At 63.0% G+C, this 24,316-nt stretch overlaps 1 protein-coding gene across 8 annotated transcripts in view; it reads left to right on the top strand.

The window, feature by feature from the left end:
• Window positions 1–24,316, top strand: part of Adgrb1 (adhesion G protein-coupled receptor B1) — a 73,316-nt gene that overhangs the window by 26,479 nt on the left and 22,521 nt on the right. For all 8 annotated transcript variants that reach the window (XM_078016602.1, XM_078016598.1, XM_078016603.1 and 5 more), the window contains 5 exons: window positions 3,004–3,147; window positions 3,617–3,692; window positions 3,862–3,964; window positions 4,994–5,037; window positions 21,162–21,303. In XM_078016602.1, coding sequence (XP_077872728.1) covers window positions 3,004–3,147; window positions 3,617–3,692; window positions 3,862–3,964; window positions 4,994–5,037; window positions 21,162–21,303 — 509 coding nt within the window. The remainder of the gene's footprint in view (window positions 1–3,003; window positions 3,148–3,616; window positions 3,693–3,861; window positions 3,965–4,993; window positions 5,038–21,161; window positions 21,304–24,316) is intronic.

Here is a 24,316-nt window from a genome sequence, read left to right as displayed (position 1 = left end):
CCCAGAGCTGCCCTGGCCAGGCGGGTGCCACGTCTCCTAAGCTGGAGGTGCAAATGCTGGTCCGCTCTCTGCGTGGAGCTCAGGACCTCAGAGCTCAGTCATCTCGGGGAGGCCCAGGCGCCTGGGAGGCCACCTGTCAAATGCGGTCTGTGGCCCCAGCCTGCGTCACCATCCCGAGGTGTCTCGCTTCCCACGAGGTGTCTTCCTGAGTGACAGGTGGCCCAGGGCTTTTGTGTGGCCACCAGAGACGGGTGTGGAAGGGAGCTCTCCCCCCTCCTGGCCCAGCTCTTCACAGAGGTGCTGGCTCCAGGGCCCCCCCATGGCCCAGGCCCTGGAGGGTCACTGACCTGCCTCTGGCAGTCTGCCCCGGGCCGACGCCATTCAGAGCCAGGCCTTGGTCACCACAGAGGCCCTGGCCTCCTCTCAGTCACTATTACCTGGACCTCCCATGCGTCCTGAGACCCCATACACCCCACCCCTTTCTGTCCCTCTTCCCATCTCCTGAGCATTTGGGACCCCCCGTGGCCCAGCACCACCCAGCTGGTCCCTCCAGGGCCAGGGGCTGGCTTCCTCCCAAAGCCCGGGGACTCTGGGAGGGGCGGGCCAGGCCCTCCTCCCTGCTCAAGGCTCCTTCCAGACCATTCTCTCCACCTGCTCCCAGCTTGGAATCCAGGTGCTCGGACCCCAGGACCCAGGGACAACCCGGGGTAGCTGAACTCCTTGTACCCTGTGGACCTTTGGGGACCCAGCTTCACCCATGTGCCCCCCATACGCTAACCCGGGGGCATGCCCTGGTCCGGTCAGCCCCGGTTCCTGTGGGCAGTCCTGCATCTTCCCTCTGGCTCACTGCAGCTGCCTGTCCCCGTCACTGGCCCTGGCTCCCAGCCTGGTCAGTCCCGTGCCCACAGAACCGCTGGCCCACAGGGCTTTCTCTCATGAGGTCCTACCTGCCGGCCACCCTGACCTTTGTCCTCCACGTGCTGCCCCCGTACCCCCCATGGTGTGCCTTCTCCCGGGCCCCACCCAGGCATGCCCATGAGAACCGGAGCCCTGACAGAGGACGTTCTGCCTTGGCCCTCCCACCCCAGCCTCCTTCACCTTCTCCACTCCCTACCTACCAGGAGCCCACCCAGCCAGGTGTGTGTCCTCTGCTCTCCATCAGGGTCATGGGTGATGTCCACCATAGAACCCTGTGGTCAGCAAGGCATGGAGGCACATAGATACAATCCCATTGGCTCGGGGGGCTGAGGCAGGAGGATTGCAAGCTCAAAGCCAGCCTCAGCAACTTAGTGAGGCCCTGAGCATCTCAGCAAGGCCCCGTCTCTAAATGAAAACAACAAGGGCTGGGGTGTGGCTCCGTGGTTAAGCACCCTGGGTTCAACCCCTGGTACCAAAACAAACAAAAAGACCCTTTGGTCAGCTCGGTGCCTACTGTGTTCTGGGCAGCTCCTGGCTTCTGACTCCTGGCCACCTCCCCTCCCCATTTCCTCTCCCGCTTCTCCACTGGACATCAAACCAGCCCTTCCACCTCCCACTCTGGACTGTCCACTCCTCCCTGGCTGGTCCCTGTCCCACCACAACAGGTGGGGTCCAGGCTCCGGGCCTTCCTGCCCCACGCTCTCTCGTGCCTGTGACTCACCTCCTCAAGGCCTTAAAACCACACAGGGTCTGCAGATCCAGGCCAAGGGCCCAGCATCCCCCTGCAGCCTGGCCCTCCCTGGCTCCAGCTCAGGGCCCTGCTGCCCGGGTGTCCACCAAGCGGGGTCTCCTGCTCCCGCTCCCCGGCCAGGCCAGATCCTTGACGCTGCCCCTCCCCTGGCCTGCATGCCTCCCCTGCTGCTCACGGCTGGACAGCACCATCTTTGAAGGGGTCCCTGAGCACCCTTGCCCTTTTCCTCCCTGCCTCAGCAGGACTGGACCCTGCCTCCTGGCCCCACTGCCCTGCCCTCTGCCCTTACCCATGGGCTCCAGCCCAAGGGATGTGCCCCTCCTCAGCCACCAACGGGAGGACTCCCTCACTGCCCGGCAGGCCCTGTCGTGTCCACTGCTGTTGACCCAGGAGGGGTCTGTCTGTCCACTGCTGCCCCTCAGGCTGCACACCAGTGCCCCGCATGGGGCAGATGCTCTTGGAGGGGCCTCATGAGTGACATCATTCGCTTGCAGCGTCCTTCTGGATCGGGGGGTGGGCTGTCCTGTCCCCAGGGTGACCTCAGAAGTCCAAGGAGGGCAAGGCCAAGCCAGTGAGGTGAAGCCAGGGTGTGCAGACAGGGCCCACTCCCTGCCACCAAGCAGTGGCACCCGGTGGGCCTGGGTTGGGCTGGGCAGGGCAGGGGCAGCCTTGGGGGCCCCAGAGCCCTAGGATGGCCCCAGAGGTTCTAGGGCTCCCTGAACTCCACATCTGTGTGACTGCCCAGGCCCAGGGACACCAGGGCGCAGTCAGTGGCTGCCTGGGGTGGGGCGTGGGAATGAAAGGGACGCAGTTGTGACGGGTGGGAGCCCGTACCCCAGGGCTGTGTTCTTGAGGCCTGGGTTGACTGGCAGCCTTCCTCAGTGTCCTGAGAGGGAGTGTCCACCTGCACAGTGGACTCAGGGCAGGAGGGCAGGTCACAGGCTCGGGGCTATGGGCCACATCCCAGGAGGGAGGCAGGGGCGAGTGGCACCTGGCTCCCTGTGGATCCTCCATGGGGACAGAGTCTGGGCAAGGTCCCCTCTTGGTTCTTACTCTCTGGGGCTCTGGCCATACCTGCTGTCCCTTCTGCTCCCCATCTGTGACCCCATGGGGGCTTTCCCGCCAGAGAGTGCGGAGCCGTGTGCGGCCAGCGTGTGTGGGGCTGGAATCTGCAGCTCCTGTGCCCAGGGCTGAGCAGGGACTGGGAGGTGGCAGCTGGACGATGACCCATGCCCCCAGAGCCCTGGGCATCTCTGTGCCATTGTCCTGCTCCCCAGGCTGAGGCTCCTGGCCATGTGACCTTCTGTCTGTCCTGTCCCCTTGCCCTGCCCCAGTCCTCAGCATCCACAAGCTTCCGGCCAGCAGTGCCTCAGACATCAGCTTCCCCATGAAGGGCTGGCGGGCCACGGGAGACTGGGCCAAGGTGCCGGAGGACAGGGTGACTGTGTCCAAGAGCGTCTTCTCCACAGGGCTGGCAGGTGAGGGCCCCCAGGGCAGGGGCTGCTAGGGAACTCAGGCCCCAGAGTTGGAGGACCTGTCACCTGAGCAGTCCCTCTGGGGCCCAGCTCCCTGCCCCGAGGGGCAGGGCTGCTTCCCTGGGACTTCCTGGTGCTCTGGAGTCCATCCCCCTACACGGGGACAGTGCCTGGGGGTCACCGGAACCCCGGTGGGCTGAGCTAAGTGACCGGTGGACCAGCTCTCTGCAGGGGGGACTGGCTGGACTTGTGGGGACAAGGGTCCCCATTCCCGGGGGAGAAGTGAGCCCTGCCTGCCCCGCAGCCCTCGGTGGCACTCCAGGAGGGCGCAGGGGACCCAGGCAGTTGCCCCAGGTCCCAGCCAGCGCTGTTCTGGGTGGAAGGGCCTCCCTCGGCAGGGCCTGCAGATGGGCAGGGCAGTGGGCCCAGGGCAGCAGGCAGCATGGGTGGGTGACCGTGTGCTTCCTTCCAGAGGCCGACGACACCTCCGTGTTCGTGGTGGGCACCGTGCTGTACCGGAACCTGGGCAGCTTCCTGGCCCTGCAGAGGTGGGCAGGTGGGGTGGACGAGCCCTCCACCGGAGGCGTGAGGGAGCCTTGGGTGGGTGGGCTGGCCTCGAGGGGCCAGGAGGGCAGAGGCCCGGAGCAGGGGTGGCGGGGCCAGCTCCTGGGGAGGCCGGGCTACAGACCAGCCCCTGACTCTGCCTCTTCCCACCAGGAACACCACAGTCCTGAACTCCAAGGTCATCTCGGTGACCGTGAAGCCCCCGCCCCGCTCCCTGCTCACACCCTTGGAGATCGAGTTTGCCCACATGTACAACGTGAGTGCCCCCCCCCCCCGCGTGCCACTGACGCCCTGCACGTCTGTGCTCACGTTTCTTGGGTCTTGACCTGAGAGTGAGCTGCCATTACCCAGTGCAGCTGGGGACACTGTGGCCCCGAGGTGTGGTGACTTGCCCGGGGTGGCACCACAGCTTGACGGGGGTGCTGAAATCGAACTCTCGCTTCTCCCGGAAGCTGCTCTGAGGTGTCAGCCACAGCTGGGGGCTGTGGTGGGGCCTAGCCCCCCCTTCCCTGGTTCCTGACTCCCCTGGAAAGCCCACTCCCCTCCATGTTGAGGGTGCCCTTGAGCTGGGAAGAATGAGGGGTGCCTGCGCGGGAGCCTCCTGTGCGGGAGCCTCGGGGCAGACGGCAGGCCTTGCCCTGCAGGAGGGCCTCTGCAGTTCCCGGGCCGAGAACCTCCTCCCTGGGCGCCTGGGTTGGCACTGGATTCCAGCGGCTTGCTGTGTGACAGGCAGGCCCTGCCTCCCTGGTGGAGCCGTGGGGGGCCTGGCCCCAGAAGAGCAGCTGTGACTCCAGGGAGACCCAGGCCCCAGGGGCGTAGGATCAGAGATCCTGCTGCCCCGTGGCCTGTTCTGGATGGGCTGAGGGCCAGGACCCTGGGGTCAGGTCACCCAAGTCACCCGTACAGGATAGGGCAGTGTCAGCCACAAGCCCCAGGCAGGGACTGTGGGAAGCCATGGGAGCGCTCAGCCCTGTCCTTTCCAGCTGTGTGACACTGGGGTCTGCTCAGCCCCTTTCTGCCTTCGTTCCCGTATCAAATGATCAGCAGAAAGGGCTGGGTGAGGACTGAGCACCTGACCTGGGCTCGGGAGCCAGCTGTCCAAAGCCACACTGGGTGGGTAGGTGGGGCCAGGCCAGACACAGTGACCTTGGGCCAGTCCCATCTCTGCTCTGGGTCTCAGCTTCTTCCCTGTGAAACGCAGTCTGTTGGGTAACCTCACGGCAGGATGCCCAGCACACGCTCGGGTGGATCAGGCAGTGGCCCTGACTCCCCTCTTCTCTCCCAGGGCACCACCAACCAGACCTGTATCCTGTGGGACGAGACAGATGTGTAAGTTCTGGGCTTGGTGGCCTTGGGGCTGGAGGGCTGGGGGACTCACTGGAGTGAGGTTTTAGGTTGGGGGTCGCCATCCCCTGTCCACCTGTGTTCTGGCATGGTCCTCTGCTGCTCCCTGCCCAGGCCGCCCCGCCCCCTTCCCAGGGAGGAGGGGCACCTGAGCCTCCCTGTGCCCAGAGCGGGCCAAGTCCTGGTGCTGGTGTGGGGGTGGGCGCCAGATGCTGGGAAGCCATGTTGCCCGGGGTCCCCCGCAGTGTGGGCACGGCCACGGCCTGGTGCTCAGACCCTCGTCGACCACTCTGTAGACAGCAGCCGAGCTTTGGCCTCTGCAGAAGCAGAGGTTGGAAGTTGTGCCAGGCCTGGCGCTGCTGGGCAGAGATGGCCCTCACTCATGGGGGCAGGGGCGGAGGCGGGTCAGAGGACGTGTGTGCAGGGCCAGAAGAGTGCTCCCCAGAACCTGGAGACGCGGTCTCAGGAGCAGGACAGAGGGCTTGGCGCTGGGCCCACAGGACTCAGTGTGCGCCGGGGACGGTGCGATCCGGGGCTGTGGCTGGCGCTGCTCGCACCCCTTCCCCAGGCCAGGCAGCGTGTGAGTGTGCTCAGCCCACCCCCAGGGGCTGGCCGTACATGCAGCCGTCCTTCATGCTGTGGCTGGACACGCGAGTCCTGAGTGGCTGGTGGAGAGAGGAAGGGCATCAGCCTGCAGTTTGCAGGGCACGGGGAGCCGGGAAGGGCAGACAGGATGGGCATCGGCAGAGGGGAGGCCGCGGTGGGGCTGTTGGGGACTGATGGAAGCTGATGGGGGATGGGAAGTCGTCTACCCACCTGCCCACCTTCTGACCTCCAGGACCACTGCTGGGTCACTGCTCTACGAGGTCCCAGCCCTCAGCTTCCTCCTGTCCCCAGAGGGGAGGCCCAGTGGAGTAAACAGGCCAGAGTAAGATGTTGAGTCACACCATCTGCCAAAAAGTGAAGCAGAAGGGTCTGTGGCAGAGGGGCGTTTGGGAACAGCATTGTGACAGAACAACTGTGCAAAGGCCCTGTGCCGGGTGTGTGTGCAGGGCCAGGCACGCTGCCTCACCTGCCTGCCCCCGGCTCCTCTGGTCTTTCCTGCGTGGATCTGGAAGCCGAGCTGTGACGCCTGACAGCTTGGGAAGCCACCAACCCTGGCTGCTGTCAGACAGCTTCCTTTGGGTTTTCCAAGTGGCATAAGCTCTCTGTGAAAAAGAGGGAATCAGGAAAAATAAAGAAAGACACCCCTATGCTTTCCGTCCCCAGGCGGCCACCTTTGGACTTGGTGCAGTTTTGCAATTTGGGGGTGGAGATGGTGGTGGTGCTGCAGGCCCCTCCTGTCTGCCCCTGACACTGGCCCAAGCCCTGCCCAAGCCCAGAACCCTCCCTCAGGGCTGCTCACCCACCACCTGCTCAGCTCCGGGACACCTGCCTGCCCTCCAGGCTGGCCCGCCTGGGACGGAGCCTTCCTGCTTTCCACTAGTGCACTGGAAACCAGTGGCCTGCAGGACAGCCGTGGCCACATTTCTGACAGTTCAGATCTGAGTAAAAGATACCCTGACCCAAGGTGGCCAGGGAGGACCTGCTGGGCAGCTTTGGGCAGATCCTCCCCAGGAACCTCAGCCTCGCTTCCTGTGGCTGGAGTCTGCTGGCTTTGGGGCAGGAGTGTGAGCAGCAAGAGGACCACGGTCAAGCCTCTGGGGCGCTGGGCATTGGTGTGGCCTCTGCCTGCTCCTTCTCTTGCAGCTATGGAGGGAGGTGGGCTGTACCCCAGGCACCAGAGGACTAGGCCATCACAGGTCTGGGCGTCAGCAACAAGAGGAGGGTGCCGAGGTGGCCGTGTGTAGCCTCACCCAGCTGGGCCTGCCCTCTGTGCACTGTCACTGAGTATCGGGGCGCTGTGAGGCTTGTGGTCCAGCAGAGAACTCAGGGTGACAGACCTCTGTCCCAGAATGGGACAGCAGAGTCTAAGAGGGACGGCTGGAGGCTGGCCAGGAGGGGGCAGGATCCAAATGCACTTTCCCTGACCCGCCTCACCTTCCGCCACTCTTGTCCCTGGGCACCAGAGAGCAGATGGGGTCTGTGCCAGCGTGTGCCCGTGTCGTGGTGCACACAGGAGGAGCCCAAGGGCCTGGGAGGAATGCTGTGCTTAGGGAAGGCTTGAAGAGGGTGCACATCTGTGACCACCAGCGTCAAAGGGACCTCTCAGACCCATAAAGATGAGGATCCTGTCCAAACCCTGACCTTACTCGCAGCCCAGATCCCAAATCAGGCAGAACCTTTAACTGGCCACACACTGAGCCCTGACCCTAGACACACACTGAGCCCTGACTCTGTTCACAAATGAGACCTGTCCCTGATCACACCCTGAGCCCTGACCCTGATCACACATGAGCCCTGACCCTGGACACACACTGAGCCTGACCCTGATCACACACTGAGCCCTGACCCTGGACACACACTGAGCCTGACCCTGATCACACACTGAGCCCTGACCCTGGACACACACTGAGCCCTGACCCTGGACACACACTGAGCCCTGACCCTGATCACACACTGAGCCCTGACCCTGATCACACCCTGAGCCCTGACCCTGGTCACACACTGAGCCCTGACCCTGATCATACACTGAGCCCTGACCCTGGACACACACTGAGCCCTGACCCTGATCACACACATGAGCCCTGACCCTGATCACACACATGAGCCCTGACCCTGGACACACACTGAGCCCTGACCCTGGACACACACTGAGCCCTGACCCTGATCACACACTGAGACCTGACCCTGGACACACACTGAGCCCTGACCCTGGACACACACTGAGCCCTGACCCTGATCACACATGAGCCCTGACCCTGATCACACACTGAGCCCTGACCCTGATCACACACTGAGCCCTGGCCCTGGTCACACACTTAGCCCTGACCCTGGACACACACTGAGCCCTGACCCTGATCACACACTGAGCCCTGACCCTGATCACACACTGAGCCCTGACCCTGGTCACACACTGAGCCCTGACCCTGATCACACACTGAGCCCTGACCCTGATCACACACTGAGCCCTGACCCTGGTCACACACTGAGCCCTGACCCTGGACACACACTGAGCCCTGACCCTGATCACACACTGAGCCCTGACCCTGGACACACACTGAGCCCTGACCCTGGACACACACTGAGCCCTGACCCTGGACACACACTGAGCCCTGACCCTGGTCACACACTGAGCCTGACCCTGGACACACACTGAGCCCTGACCCTCTTCACACACTGAGCCCTGACCCTGGTCACACACTGAGCCCTGACCCTGGACACACACTGAGCCCTGACCCTGGACACACACTGAGCCCTGACCCTGGTCACACACTGAGCCTGACCCTGGACACACACTGAGCCCTGACCCTGGTCACACACTGAGCCCTGACCATGATCACACATGAGCCCTGACCCTGGACACACACTGAGCCCTGACCCTGGACACACACTGAGCCCTGACCCTGGTCACACACTGAGCCCTGACCCTGGACACACACTGAGCCCTGACCCTGGACACACACTGAGCCCTGACCCTGGACACACACTGAGCCCTGACCCTGGTCACACACTGAGCCCTGACCCTGGACACACACTGAGCCCTGACCCTGATCACACATGAGCCCTGACTCTGATCACACACTGAGCCCTGACCCTGATCACACACTGAGCCCTGACCCTGGACACACACTGAGTCCTGACCCTGGTCACACACTGAGCCCTGACTCTGATCACACACTGAGCCCTGACCCTGATCACACACTGAGCCTGACCCTGGACACACACTGAGCCCTGACCCTGATCACACACTGAGCCCTGACCCTGGACACACACTGAGCCCTGACCCTGGTCACACACTGAGCCCTGACCCTGATCACACACTGAGACCTGACCATGATCACACATGAGCCCTGACCCTGGACACACACTGAGCCCTGACCCTGATCACACACTGAGCCCTGACCCTCTTCACACACTGAGCCCTGACCCCGATCACACACTGAGCCTGACCCTGGACACACACTGAGCCCTGACCCTGGACACACACTGAGCCCTGACCCTGGACACACACTGAGCCCTGACTCTGATCACACACTGAGCCCTGACCCTGGACACACACTGAGCCCTGACTCTGATCACACACTGAGCCCTGACCCTGGACACACACTGAGCCCTGACCCTGGATTCTACTGAGCGCTGAGCCTGAGGAGTGGCTGAGCCCTGCTCCGTGTCTCCGCTGGAATTACTTATACATGTTCACATGGGTCATGTATGTGTCATGTTCTTGGAGAACCACCTCCTCTTCTAGCCACATGCAACGGTTGACAGTGTGACACACTAATCTTGGAAGGAATGTGCCGGAGGCTCCCACCCCCAGTGCAGACCTGTCTTGCCCTGCACACATTCCTGGCACACAGGGCTCAGCAATTCCCTGCAAAAACACGGCGGGCTGCAGAAACTGGGCCTAGGAGACCCTGGAGTCCCTGCTGCCCTTCATAACCCACCTTGCTGGGTGCCGTATCCTGGATCACCCGGTCTGCAGCCCTGGCCTGGCAGCACAGCCCAGGGGCTACTGCTCCAGCCTGGCCAGTGCCACAAGAGCCTGGGTGGGAGACAGGGAGCAAGGGGATCCTTGCAGAGTCCCCAGTGGTCTAAGCCAGAGGAGGCCACTCACGCTGTCGCACACCCCCTACCGTCCCCCAGGCATGTGAGATTGACAGGGGCAGTGCGGCCACGTAAAGCCTATCGGTACCTCTTAAGGACGAAGAGTGGTTTCCTAGCAGGTGGTGGCTGGATGACCAGGGGCAGGAGCAGGACCCAGGGCGGGCGCGTCCCTGGTGGCAGCCCTGGGCAGTGGGCGTGAAGGTGGAGGCTCAGGAGCACAGGACGATCCCTGGACAGCTGGTGGAGGAAGAGTCAGGTGTCTGAGTGAATGACGGGCCATGACCAGGAGGGAGGGCAGGTGGGCTGTGGATGGTGCCTGGGTGCCCGGACGGGGCAGGTGGGAGTCGGCAGGGAGATGGGGCAGCTGGGGAAGGGGCTGTCAGTCTCCTAGGGCTGCCTGACAGATGACCCAAATTCCCACAGACAGGTGGCTTTGGACAGCAGCAGTCCTCCCCCAGCCCCGGAGGCCGGGTTCTGACCCCAGCCTGGGCTGGGAGGAGCTCCTTCCCCCTCTCCCTGCTCTGGGCTCCTAGGGGTCCCGTTGTCCCTGTTTGTGGCTGCCTTGTGGCCGTCCCCCCTCTGTGTCGTGTCCTCGCTCTTCTTGTGAGGACATCAGCCCCTGGATCTGTGGCCTTCCTGGAGCTCAGTATGATTCCTCTCTAGACCCTTAACCCAGCTACCCCGCCAAGGCCCTGCATCCAAACCAGGCCACACCCACAGGGGCTGGGGTCAGGGTGTGGCCCCGGGACAGGCCGGTGCTGCTGGTGGAGGCCGGCAGCGAGACCTGCTCCTGGTGCTGAAAGGACAGCTCCCTGGGAGCTTCACACAGACCTGTTCCAAGGATCTCGCAGTCTTGTAAACCCTTTTTAAAATCCAGAATTTTGCAGAAGATAGAAGTCAGAGCTGGCAAGATCCTCCGGGACCGTCTGCTCTCCTCTTGAAAAGTGGTTCAACTGAGGCCCAGCATGAGGGCTTTTTCTGGCCAGGGCAGCGGCCTGAGGGCCTCATGGTGATTCACCAGCATGTCTGGGCTGTTCTGCCAGATGCAGCCCCTGGGAGGGCTGTGGGAGGGGCCAGGTCTCCCTGTCTGCTCCTGGCCATGCACCATGGACTTGAAGGCTCTGAGAGGCCCTGCAGTAGGCTCCTGTGCCCTTGGCTGGGAGGCTCCCTAACTTGGAGCCTCCTGTTGTGTCACAGGCCTCCTGGGACCTGGGGGCAGAGCAGAGGGGCTGGGCTGGCAGAGGGTATGGTCTGTGCCACACCTGCCCTTCCCGAGCCTGACCCTGATCCAGACACACTAGGTCCCCCCATTTGTCTGTCTGCCTGCTGGTCCTGCATTAGCCAGTTTTACAGATGCAGAGACTGAGACCCCAGAGCCCAGGGGCAAGCCCAGAGCTGCCGTCACCCCTGTGGATCTGTGCCCTTCCCACTCCTGCCTAGACCTCACCTGCCTGGCAGAGGGTCCAGGCCAGGGGCACTGTCCAGAGGGGCCTTCCGGGATCCCTGCCCATGAGCATCCTGGTCCCTTTAAGAGCCTGGCCCCTCCCCTGCTGTCCTGGTTCCCTGGGAGAGGGCAGTGAGGGGGCAGGCGGGGGCGAGCGGAAGGCAGACTTGGCAGGGTCCCCAGGTAGCTGTCGACAGCCGTTTCCAAGCCTGATTTCTCCCACGCCGGCTGGTTCCTGATGGGGCAGAGGAGTCAGGAGACGGGGGCAAGGGTGGGGATGGGCCCGGCACAGAGGCCTCTTTGGTAGCCTGGGAAGGGCCTCCACACGGTGGTGAGCTGGGGAGAGGGGAGGAGAGGATGTGCTTGGCTTCCCCCACCAGGTGGGGCTAGGGGCCAGGTGGGATGGAGTGCCACTCAGTGAGACCACCTTGGCTGGCCTCTGCCCCAGCCAAGCTCCTTCCCTGTGCATCTCTGCAGTCTCCCTCTGGTGGTCCTGGGCCTCCGAGCTGGTGGAGGCTGCTGGGAGCCGGTTCTCGCTGCATTCTCCTTGCTGTGGAAGGGCTGGAGCAGCTGGAGAGCTGGAGGGACTGGACAGGGACAGGCATCCCGGCTAAAGGCTGCTCATGGGTGCCTGCTGCCTGGCAGGCTGGCAGCCCTGGCTGAGGCAGAGTCTGAGGCTCCGGAGGTCCATAGCTGGGGCAGGACTCTTGCTGCGTGGCCTTCCCTGCCTGGCCTTCCTGTGCCTGCCCTGGCCTCTTCTCCACAGGCTGCACTTTCCTACACCCTACCGTGTCCCTCTCCCAGTGTCAACCCCCATCCACAGTCAGTCCCTGGGACTGCTCCCAGTTTGTCCCCCAGAGGACAGGGCTCAGGCGCGTCCACAGGGTCTCCTGGTGTGCAGGAGTGGGAGTGGGCGCATCTGAAGGGCCCCTCTGGGCATGGGGGCCCACTCACTGTTCATTCCTTCACTCACTCCCCGAGCACATGGGGCTGGCCTCCTGGTGCCCCTACGTGCCACCCACTGGACAGGACAGCAGGATGCCCACCCCTGGGGAGCCACACCTCCGTGGGTAGGGGCCCCGTGCAGGGAAGACCAGGTGGTGAGAGCCAAGAGGGACACAGGGCGTCTGATAGCCCCCAGCTCAGGATCTGTGACTGCCCACGTCAGCTCTGCAAGCCCAGGCCTGTCTCCTTAGGGCTGGGGCACCCGCTCCAGGGCCAGTGTAGCAAAAGGGACAGTGTCTGACTGCCCAGTCCAGGGAGGTGCCACCCGCCCCTGCCTGGCGCCTCTGAGACGAGTGCAGACTGCCGGCTGCCAGCAGGCCGGAGCTGCCCACTGCCCTCCCCCGTGCCCCCCCACTGCACACTCCCCTCGTCCCCTCCCCCTCCTCCCCCGTCCACTTTTCCCCTGGGCCCTCTCCCTCACCGCCCCCTCCCCAACTCCTTTCTCTTTCTAGAAAAAGCCCAGCCTCTGCCTCTGGCCTGTGGCAGTCCCCACGAGGTGTGGCTGGGAGGTGCTTCGCACTGGAGGAGGGACGGGTGGCAGCAGAGGAGCCTCCCTCCCCGTCTCCCAGGGCCTGCTCTGCAGGCCCACTCCTCCTGCCCTGGTCTGGGTCTTCCACCCAGACACTTCCTGTCCACCCCCAAGACGGTGCCAGGGGGCAGGAGGGCCAAGTCCCAAATGCCTGCCCTGCTCCTGACTAGGGGACCCTGGGCAAGCTGGCCTCCACCTTGGGTCTTGGTCTCTGCCTCTGTAGACAGGGCTGCCTCCATGTTGGACAGCATGCTGGGGACTTCTCAGAGGACACAAGGGGCGGGTGGGAGCTGGGATGACTGGGAGGGGTAAGGAGAGCCCACTTGGGAGTAGGGCGCAGCACTACAGAGTTCAGCGTGTGCAAAGGCCCGGAGGTGGGAGCCAGGGAGCAGGGCCCCTGTGGGCCTGGACTCCTGGACAGCCCCTGCCCATGTCTTTTAGATGCATGTGAGGGAACTGTCTGGCCTTGGGGTGGGATGTGGAAGGAGAGGGCTAGACTCCAGCGGCATCTTCTCGGCCAGCCCAGACAGGCAGACCGCAGGCAGGACACGGTGAGGCGATGGTGGGACTTCCTGCAGAGCAGGGCCTGCCCACACTGCCAGGGGCATGGCGGAGACCCAAAGACCTGAATGCTGGTGATGATGGTCGCCACACTAGGATCCATCCTGGTGACAGTCACGACGCCGGACCTGATGAGGTGACAGTGATGGTGGTGATGAGTTCGTGTGATGTTACTCATGGTGGAGGTGGTGTGCTGACCATGGGGGAACAGGTGGTGATTGTGGTGTCCTTGGGAGGGACAGTCATGGTGGTGGCAGTGGTCATGATTGTGCTGCAGATGCTATGGGAGGTAGTGACGGTTACCAGCGACGGTGGTGGTGTTGATGGTGGTGACACAGTGGTAACGACTGGTATTGGTGATGTTGGTGAGTTGCTAGTGGTGGTGACTGTGGAGTAATGATGTTATTTATGATGGGTTACTACTGGTGATGGTGTAGTTATTGATGGTGATAGTGAAGGAGATAGTGTTGTTTATTTGTGTTAATTTTGAAGATGCCTCTGGTAGTGGTGATGGTGGTAATGGTGGTAATAATGGTGGTGTTGTTGATAATGTCATGGTGTGTTGGTGTTGACAATGGTGATACTATTGTTAATTCTATGATGCTATGGGAGGTAGTGACGGTGACAGTGCTGGTGACTCTTGATTTTGATGGGGGCAGTGGTGGTGGAGGTGTTGATAATGTGATGGTGGTGGAGGTATTGGTAACATAGTGGTGGTGGTGGTGATGATGGTGGAGGTGTTGACAATGTGATGGTGGTGGTGGTGTGATGGTGGTGGAGGTATTGGTAACATAGTGGTGGTGATGATGGTGGAGGTGTTGACAATGTGATGGTGGTGGTGATGATGGTGGAGGTGTTGACAATGTGATGGTGGTGGTGGTGTGATGGTGGTGGAGGTATTGGTAACATAGTGGTGGTGGTGGTGATGATGGTGGAGGTGTTGACAATGTGATGGTGGTGGTGGTGTGATGGTGGTGGAGGTATTGGTAACATAGTGGTGGTGATGATGGTGGAGGTGTTGACAATGTGGTGGTGGTGGTGATGATGGTGGAGGTGTTGACAATGTGATGGTGGTGGTGATGATGGTGGAGGTGTTGACAATGTGATGGTGGTGGTGATGATGGTGGAGGTGTTGACAATATGATCGTGGTGGTGGTGTGATGGTGGTGGAGGTATTGGTAACATAGTGGTGGTGGTGGTGATGATGGTGGAGGTGTTGACAATGTGATGGTGGTGGTGGTGTGATGGTGGTGGAGGTATTGGTAACATAGTGGTGGTGGTGGTGGTGATGATGGTGGAGGTGTTGACAATGTGATGGTGGTGGAGGTATTGGTAACATAGTGGTGGTGGTGGTGATGATGGTGGAGGTGTTGACAATGTGATGGTGGTGGTGGTGTGATGGTGGTGGAGGTATTGGTAACATAGTGGTGGTGATGATGGTGGAGGTGTTGACAATGTGATTTTGGTGGTGATGATGGTGGAGGTGTTGACAATGTGATGGTGGTGGTGATGATGGTGGAGGTGTTGACAATGTGATGGTGGTGGTGGTGTGATGGTGGTGGAGGTATTGGTAACATAGTGGTGGTGGTGGTGATGATGGTGGAGGTGTTGACAATGTGATGGTGGTGGTGGTGTGATGGTGGTGGAGGTATTGGTAACATAGTGGTGGTGATGATGGTGGAGGTGTTGACAATGTGATGGTGGTGGTGTGATGGTGGTGATGTGGTGGTGACGATGACAGAGATGTTGACGTGATGGGGTGGTGGTGAGAGTGGTGGTAGTAATTGCACTATTGATGTCGTCGTTGATGTATCTGGTAATGGTTTCAGTGGTGGCTGTGAGAGTAGAAAATGGAACACAGATGTCAGAGGTAGGCTCGGTTCAGGGGAGTTGGCGGCTGCACACCGCCGTGCAAAGCAGGACACACCCGTGGCACAGCTAGTGAGCCAAATTGCAGCAGACATGTCCACATGGGCCAGGGCGGTGGGAGAGTCAGTGGAAAGCAGAGGAAGCGCTCCGGCACGCTGCGGTCTGGGAGGGCACCCTGGAGGAGGCAAGGTGGGCTACTTGTGAAGGTGGGCTGGAGCCAGGGGTGTCCTGTGGGGGTGCCCCACGTCCCGTGCTCTGGCACAGGCCAGGCCAGGACGTACTTGCTGAGTGAGTGAACGTACCCCTGGACCTTCCAGCTGGGGACTAGGGGCCGAAGCATGATGGGGTGTGGCTGTCTGGTCACTGGCCCTGCCAGCAGGGGCAGGTGACAAGCAGGTAGAACGGATGGGACCAGGGCAGCAGGTGCGAGTCTGAGTGAGGCGGGGCCAGACGGGCTCTCTGGGAGACCCAGCAGGGGAGTGGGGTGGCAGGACCCAGCTCCCTGGTCCAGACTGCTCTCTTCTGGGCCGGGAAGCCCAGTGCCCCAGGCTTTTCCAGAGCCTTGCTCTGCCTGGCCCACTGGCCTGGGCCTCTGTGCCCTGCCTGGGTGGGTGGGTCAGGAGCAGAGCCACTGGGCCCCGTGTGGAGGGCTTCCAGCCCAAGGACAGGTCTGACCCAGAGCAGCTGGCGCCAGGCAGGAACTAGGAGATTGGCATCTGGCATGGTGGGCACATGAGAAGCCCTGGAGGCCTGGTCACAGTCCTGTGGTGGCCTGGTCACGGTCCTGTGGTGCTGGGAGAAGTTCAGATACAGCCAGCACTGGGAAAGGCCCTGAGCACCAGGTCCATGGAGGGACATGAGGCCTGAGGACGTGTGAGTCTCACCTGGCAGTCACCCAGGTCCGACAGGGGTCCAGACCTCAGGGTTAGAGGTCACCGGCAAAGGTCTCCTTAGGACCAGGCCTGGAGCCAGAGGGGTGGGGGCTGGGCGTGGTGTGGGAGGGCTCCTGCAGGAGGCAGGGGGCGGCTGCACACAGAGGCCCTGAGGCCCAGACTGACCAGGCCTGGAGGCAGGAGAGAGCCCATGCAGGCCAGCCACCCCAGCTCGTTCTGGGCACGCCTGGGCACACTGGGCCTCCAGTGGGCTGGGCTGTCCAAGCAAGGTTCAGGACCGAGGGGGCCACACGCAGCAGGGGGGACTCAGAGCAAGGGTGCAGGCCTGGTCATCCAGGCAGGCTTCTGGGGGGAGGTGGCACCAGCCTCTATCTGGGTCAGCAGTGGGCAGGCTTGGGAGGGGCGTTCCGATGGGCGGGTTGGCAGAATGAGGGTGTAGAGTGGAGACAGAGCAGGGGGCTGATGCTAGGGGCACAGGAGGAGGCGTGCTCAGGAAGGATCTTGAAGGCCAGGGCTCCTAGAAGCCCCTGCCAGCAGAGGCACCCTCCCCACTGCCTGCCCAAACACTGCGGTCCCCTGCTGGCTGCCCGTGCCCACTCCTGGCTTCTCTCTGCCGTGTGGGAGGGCACCCCGTGAGTCATTCACACTGGAGTGTGAATTAGCCCATCAAATCCAAGGGGACGCTGACAGTGTGCAGTCCCATAATAGCGCCTGCTCCGTGGGCCGGCAAGAGCGTCGTGATGGAGCCCTGCCCCTGGCTTGGCGGGTGGGTGGGTGCTGGCTCTCAATGCACCCTCTGTGTTCCTGGCCCCAAGGTCTCTTGTGCATGAGCCCCGTGTGCTGCCCCACGCCCCAGGTTCAGGCAGGGTGCGTGCCACTGCCCAGGTGGCAGCCAAGCCCCAAGGGCTGAGGGGGAGGGTTTCGCCCAAGGATGGAGGTCAGGTGTTGCTGCCCACTTGCTTTCTGGGGCTGCAGTGGGATCGCCAGGGACTGGGCGAGCAGGGGTGCCCCTGGGCTGACTGGCCAGCCGTGGTGATCCTCTCAGTCTCTCACGGACCTTGGCCCCTGCCTACCTGGGCCCTCTGGGAGGTGCCTGTGGGCAGATGCTTGAGCAGAGGCAAAGGGTCCACCCTCTCCCTGGCCAGCCGGCAGCGCCCTCTCTGAGCCACCCTCACCTGAAACATTGGGAGGAGGTTGTGGACCTGGCCTGGGGGCTGGGGTAAATGAGGATGGGGTCTCACGGGTTAGGGCCATGCTGGGAGCTGTGGCCTCCACTGGGTTTGGAGAAGGCTGCTGGGCGGATGGGCTGAAGGGTGCCAGGTTCCCAGCCGGATGGTGGCTGGAGAGAAGGTCAGATGAGGGGGCTTGGGTCAGTCCCCTTGGGGCTGCGGGTTCCTGGGAGCAGCGTGGCCTTTGACTCGTGAGGTTTGAAGCACAGGACATACAATGTGGGGAGGCCTGGAGAAGAGCAGGTGGAGGCCAGGGCCAGGGCCAGGGCCACAGCAGCCCCAGCTCCTTTTCTGGTCCTAGACCCGCTGAGGGGAAGCGGGTGTGACCCAGATTCCTCAGGCCTGGGCCCAGGAGGGGGGACTTGGCTCCATGACCCAGATACTACAAGTCTCTGTAGCTCAGAGAAGAGGTGGCCAAAGGTCTCCCACAGGTGGAAGCAGCCGCTGTGTACACGAGAGGGATGACCTGCCTGTGTTGCGGGGATGGGAACTGGTGTCCCTACAGCAGGAAGGATTTCAGTCAGACTTAGGGAAGAGCTTCCAGCTTTTGAGAAACAGGTTCTGTTGAAAAGAGGCAGGCTGAAGGCTTCTGACCTCCCTCAGGTGGATGTGTGTCTTAAGATGCACATGCAGGCCCTCATGTCCACCCCCTCCTCTGTCCTCAGCTGAGGTCCAGCACTGCAGGGAAGATGTGGGTAACTCCTGAGAGGCCTTCATTGACCAAGTTCTCTGCCCAGCTTAGGTGGGCCTGGGTCACGTCGTCACCCCTCTGTCCAGATTCCAGGTCACTCTTAAGGGTGGCTTTCCGATCTGTTGGCCAGGGCTCAGGGATGCGCTCTGGGTGGGCGATGCATGGGAGCTGGAATCCAGGCCTCACTGTGGCCTCGCTGTGTGGCCTTGGACGACTGGCCCTTCTCAGAATGGTGGTTTCTTTATCTACAACGCTGCCCACAGTGGGGTGCATGGAGAGCCTCGGTGCAGAGCGAGGCCATCGTTCCGGGGGCAGAGGGGGCCCGGAGATGGGCCTGTCCTGGAGCTGCATGTGGGAGGCCGTGGCTGCTCCCCTGGTGCACGTTGCTGGACCTGCTCTGGGGGTGTGAGAGGCTGAGCGCCGGGCACAGGGCTGTCCTGCAGGGTCTGCTTGGACCTCAGCGCTCCTGCTCTGGGTCCATGCAGCTTACAGAGTGGTCAGCCCCTGACCATCTCCTGGACAGGGGTGGGGACAAATGCCTCCTCTGCCCTCCGTGGTCTGCACTTTAGGGTGGGCAGCACTTCCTCGATGCCAGTGGAGGCCCTGGGCCAAGCACAGTTCCCAGGCTGTGGACCCACCAGTGCAGCCGGGAGCTTGTGGGCTGCGCCCCAGGCAGTCCAGCTCCCCACTGCCTCAGGGTGCCGTCCTCTCAAAGTCGGCCGGGAGTCCAAGCGGGAGGGCTGGCTAGTGCCCAGGCCTGGGCTGTGCACAGCAGAACAGGGACTTGAACTCGACGTTGGCTGGCCAGAGTCCTACCCTAAGAGCAGGCACAGACTGCTCTGGACAGGCCTAGCGGCCACCACAAAACCTGAAACACAGCACCGGCTGTCTCCTGGGCTGGCTGGCTGTGTCTGATCCGCGACCCCAAGTCTGGGACTGTTGCCTTACCATCGCAGACACTAGGGGCTCAGTGGCTCCTGCTTGGAAGTGGTGGGGGGCCGAGGGAGCTGGCAAGGGGGCCATGGCTGACATGTCTGAGTGTGACCTTGGGAAACCTCTGGCAGGGGTGCAGGACCTGGGGTGCCACTCAGAGCTCCAGGATTTCCAGGGACTGTGCTCCCCCCTTTCTCCTTCGTACTCTCCAATCCTGTCCATTCAGTGGTCAGCAGGACGTGCTCTTTTCTCAAGGAGAGAGGACTTCTTAGGGGCATCCTGTGTTGAGAATCAGGGCAGCAGGCCAGGGGTGAGGCTGCTTTGAGCAGGCCAACTCCTTGGCCTCCATCCCAGAGCCTGGGGGCCTAGGGTCAGTGCTGAGGCTACCTTTTGGGGCCCGAGGCCCAAAAGCTCAGACAGAGTTGTCCCTGGAGCCAAAGAGCCTCCAGGTCCAGGCCTTTCACAGCTTATTCATCAGCATTCTTCTAGGAACAGAGAGGTCCTCAGACAAAGGAGCCTCTGGCCTCCAAACCCTGCCCCGAACTTGGCCTTCCACATGGCCTTTCAGGGTGAGCAGGCAGGCCAGAGAGGGGAGGGGCCACACAGCCCAGACTTAACCCTGCAGAGCCCAAGGCTAACTCCCGGGCCCTCCTCCCACCTTGAGCTGCTTCTGACTTGAAGACACTTTTTTGTTTCTCTGGAGCAAATCCTTCCTTCTGAGCCTCAGAGAAAAGTGGATGCTAAGGATGTCCTCATCCTTGGGGTCCTCTGCCCACTCAGAGCATGTCCCTTCTCCAGTGCCTAAGTCTCAGAGGTCCTGCTGCTGCTTCCCACAACTGCTAGCAATAGGAAAGGAGCAAGGTGCCGCCACCCAGAGCTGATGGGCACAGCTCAGGACCCTCAGATGCTCAGAACTGCCGTCCACCAGCATACACTCAGGCATGTCCAACCCCTACTTTAGAGATGAGGAAACCGAGGCCAGGGGCATCAGGCAACCTCTCAAGGCCATGCAGCAAGGGTGCAGCCTAGGTGCGGGGTTGATTGAGAGCCAGGTGTCTGAGGTGCACTCTCTGGGTAAGCACCCACTTGCGTAGTTCTCTGGAACCCTCTGGGGAAGAGTAGCTGGACAGAGCATTGGTCCACAGTGTAACTGGTCAGGTCCCTTTGGGGTCTGGGCTTTGAAGTCCTCATTGGAATAGTAGGGGTGGGCTAGAGACCACCTGAGATTGGGAAGCACCTGTAGCCCCATCACTGCTAGGTGGCAATGGGTTGAAGTTGCAGCTGGCTGGAAGACCTCCTAGCAGGGAGAAGACCCTGGGTTGTCTTCTGAAGCCCCGGCGCAAGTCCTGGATTGGAGTGACTTGGGGAGGGCTGAGGCCTTTCTCTGCGCTGGGTTCAGATGACCCCCTGCTGCAGCTCTGGCAACCTCAAATTCTCAGGGTGCATCCCATCCCCTTCACCTGCTGGGCAGAGCCTTGGGGTCAGGACAGGGGCTCAGCCCAGGCCAAGGTGTGAGGGTTGGGTGCTGGGGGGCTGGACAGAGGGCTACCAGGAAGGCTGTGGGAAAGTGGCTCTGGGAGCAGGAGAAGGGACAAGGGGCATGATTTGTGAACAGTTCTGTTCCTGGTGGTGCACAAGAACCTGGCAAGCCCTTTGCTTATGTGAAAACAGGGCAGCCGCAGGCCTAGAGAAACAGGGGGGAGCTTCCAGCTATGGGCCACCTCTCGGCAGGAAGGCAGTGTCCGAGATGAGCGGTGGACACCAGGGGGACTAGGGAGGTGGCTGCGGGGACGAGGCAGTCCCAAGGTCACCAACTCCTGCGGGCGCTCTGGAGCGGCCCCTCGTCGACTCCAAGAGCGCCCCCGCGCCCCTGGATTCGCGCCCCGCCGCACGTGTGCCCTGCGCCCCTGCGGCCCGTCCTCGCTCAGGGCGCCCCTCCCGCGGGCCGGCGGGGGCGCGGGGCCGCCCGGGCGCGGGGCCAGCGCCCGCCCTCCCCGCCGCGCCCGCGCCCCGCGCTCCCGCGGGCTGCTCTCCGCTCTCGGGCGCGCGGCGGGCGGGCGCAGAGGCGGCCATGGGCGCCCGGGCGGCGGGGCCTGGCGGCGGCGGGGCGCGCGCGGCTGCGGGCGCAGGTGCGGGCGGCGGGACGGGCCGGGCGCGGCGGCGGCGGCGGCGGCGGCGCTCGGGGCCGGGCCGCCCGCCTGCCGCCGCCGCTGACGCTGCCTGTCTCCCCGTGTCCCGCCGCCCCCAGACCCTCCTCCTCCGCCCCCCCGCAGCTCGGGCCTTGGTCGTGGCGCGGCTGCCGCACGGTGCCCCTCGACGCCCTCCGGACGCGCTGCCTCTGTGACCGGCTCTCCACCTTCGCCATCTTAGCCCAGCTCAGCGCCGACGCGGTGAGACCCCGGCGGGCGCGGGAGGGGCGGGGGCGGGGCGCCGGGGTCGGCGGCGGGCGGGAGCAGGGAGGGCGCCCGTCTCCGCCGGCTTCCCGGGGTCGCTGCGCCCAGCAGCCCTCTCGGGTCCCGGGACTGGAGAGGGTGAGTGGGAGCGAGTGGGCGGCCCAGGACCCTCGGGAAGTGACTGACGGGTGGGTCTCCACTGGGCTCTCCTTGGAGGCCTGGGACCTTGGAGAGAGCCAGTCCTCAGGGGAGTGAGGACTGCTGGCCCTGGGGCGCCTGGGGCTGGGGGGCTTGGCATGCCCCTTCACTTGGCCGCTAGCTGCCCAGGACAAGGAGGGGGATGTGCTGCTACCTTCTTGGAGCCCTTCTGCACCCACCCAGATGGAGCCCGGTCTGCGGAGGTGGCTGTGTCCCCAGGCAGGGCTCTGGGGGTGGCAGAGGCTGCTGGGCCTGGCCCAAGTCCTCAGGCAGGCCCCGTCATCTCTGGGCCTCCTTTTTGTTCCTGTGATTCTTGTGGGGGCTGTCGGTTCCCATGGAGACTGCATCTGGGGCAGCCTGCTGGCTGGGGCCTGGGCGCTGGCCCAGCCTCACTGGGGCTGGTGGGCTCTTTCCTCACCCAAGGACTGACTGAGCTGCACCCACCTGCCCCAGGAAGGCCAGCTCTCCCTTGCAGACCAGTCGGCCAGGCAGGCCCAGGTCAGCCCACCAAGGAGGGAATAAGCCCCCAGTTCTTGGCTCTGCCCAGACCTGGTGTGGAAGGGTCCAAGGTGGCAGGTGTGGAGTGGTCCCGGATCCTGGGTACTTGAGAGGCATGGCTTACCCTCACGGAACCCAGGTTCCTTGGGAGGAGATCTGTGGGCCTCTCAGGACACTCTGGCCGCCGCCTTTGTCTCTAGAAGTCTGGCAGTTGGTACTGCCAGCTAGAGTGCGTCCCCTCCCTCCCCAGGGTTAGACCCAAGTGGGACATCTTCGGTCATTGCTACTAAGCTCCTCCATTGACAGGAAAACTGAGACTGGGGAGGAGCTCACTCAAGGCTTGGGGTGGGCCTGGGCCAGACAGGGTCTGTGTTCCTGGCCTTCCTGCAGGCAGGACCCTCAGGTGGGCAGGGCCTGGGGGCAGCAGCAGGTCCACCTGAAGACTCCCTGGAAGAGGTGACTTTCTGCATAGAGGCCCTCACCACGAAGGCAGCAGCTGCCTCTGCCTGGCTTTCCTAGGGCTCCCACATGGCTGAGGCACGCAGCACGGTGCCAGCTGTGGGTTCCAGGGGCTACTGTCCCTGGGCAGTGTGAGCAGGACAGGGCAGGGAGAAGTGGAATGGGCTGCAGTCCTGCTTACCCTCTGGCCCCCGGCCGTCGAGCCAGTGTGGGGGTCTGCAGGCTCGGGCTTGCCTCTGCCCACTGTGGCCTGTTCGATCCCAGGGCTCGTGGTGCCTGGGGGCCGTGCGGAGGGGTTTCGGGCATTCCAAGCAGAGCCACCTGAGCCAGGTGCCTATAAGGGAAGAGAATGGAGGCCGCTCTTGGTGGGCAGGGGTGGGAGACCAGGTGCTATTGCTGGTGGCTGTGGCAGTTCTGGGGTGGGGGCTTCTAGCATCAGGTCAGCGGTCACAGGGTGGGGCCACAGGTCCCCAGACAGAGCAGCTGAGGCTGTGGGCACAGGAGCTGGCAGTGGCCGCAGGGCCACACACTGACCTTGGGACTCAGCCGGTTGTCTGCCTCTCAGAGCCTCAGTGTCCTCGTCTGCAAGATGGGATGGTGGTCAGCTCTGCTTGGCTCTCTTGTTCCATTTGGGCTCCCGGTGCTGGGCCCAGGCCTCAGCTCAGGGGGAAACTGACCAGAAGGAACCAGGGCAGGCAGGGCCTCTGCCCAGTGCTCACTAACACCAGACCCCTGACTGCCTTCTCTCCCACCCTGCTGCCCCGTCCCACCTTGCACTGGCCTTCTGGAGGGGGAGCTGGGCTCTGGAGTGTGGAGGGCCCAGGCTGATGTGGACAGCAGACATGCTTAGCCAGTCCTGGGCAGCCCAGGCTGGCGGAGGGAAGGCCTGGTGCGCTCTGGGGCCACAGCAGCAGCCTCTGTCCCTCCTGGGTGGGGTCTAGGGAAGTGCCCAGGGAGGGTTCAGAGCAGAGTCCTGGCGGGTGTACAGGGTTCACCTGAGTTTTGTCAGGGGTAGTGACAGCCATCCCGGGGGGGGGGGGGGAGAGGAAGGCACAGAGCTGCTTGGTACATGCGGGAGGCAAGAGGCTTGGGGCAGAGAGCACCACATCATTGAGGCTGGGCCCAGGGGCTGGCTCCACTCCCTCCAGAGGTGAGCAGCAGGAGCCGGTGCAGAGGACCTGGGGGCAGGATGGCAGTGGGGTCCAGGTGCTGCAGGATCCCATGGGAGCAAGGTGGAACATCAGGCAGGTGGGGCAGTGGCTGGGGCTGAGCTGGTGGCCACAGGGAGAGACCGGTGCTGCTCCCACATTGGCTGGGCTCCCGCCTTGGCCGGATGGGTAGGCTGCATGTGGGGAGTTGGGTCTGAGTGGGCAGAGGCTGTGGTGCCCAGGCATAGGGTGGCTCTCAGGGACTGCCACCCAAACCATGGCCTGAGATGGTGGTCGGGGTCTGGTGCCGGCGCCGGCACTGCACCCTGGGAGCTAGGGTGGGCAAAACCCAGGAGCCCCGAAGCAGGCCCAGAGCCAGGTGGGTGCAGAGGCTGCGCTGCCGCTGGGTGCTGCCGCTGCCCGCGGCAGGTTGAGTAACGGCTCTGAGTCACACCTGTGCGTGGGCCGACGCCACCTGTCCTGGAGCTGCAGCAGAGATCAAACTAGGTGATGTATTTATGGCTCTTGACACAGCCTGGCACGGAGTAAATGGTCATAAAGGACAGTTTTGTCCTGCGTCTGCAGTGGGCCTCCAGCTGTGCTAGCGAGTTGTGGCCAGGTCCCAGCTGTGTGCAACCAGGATCAGGCCCAGAATGTGACTGAGATGAAGGCTCAGCACGTGATTTGAGTTCAGGGATCAGGGTGTG

The sequence above is a fragment of the Ictidomys tridecemlineatus genome, chromosome 7, assembly GCF_052094955.1.
Source record: "Ictidomys tridecemlineatus isolate mIctTri1 chromosome 7, mIctTri1.hap1, whole genome shotgun sequence".
In the NCBI taxonomy this organism is placed as follows: Eukaryota; Metazoa; Chordata; class Mammalia; order Rodentia; family Sciuridae; genus Ictidomys; species Ictidomys tridecemlineatus.
Note: the sequence above shows the minus strand (reverse complement) of the source record. Positions and strands in the feature narration are given on the sequence as shown.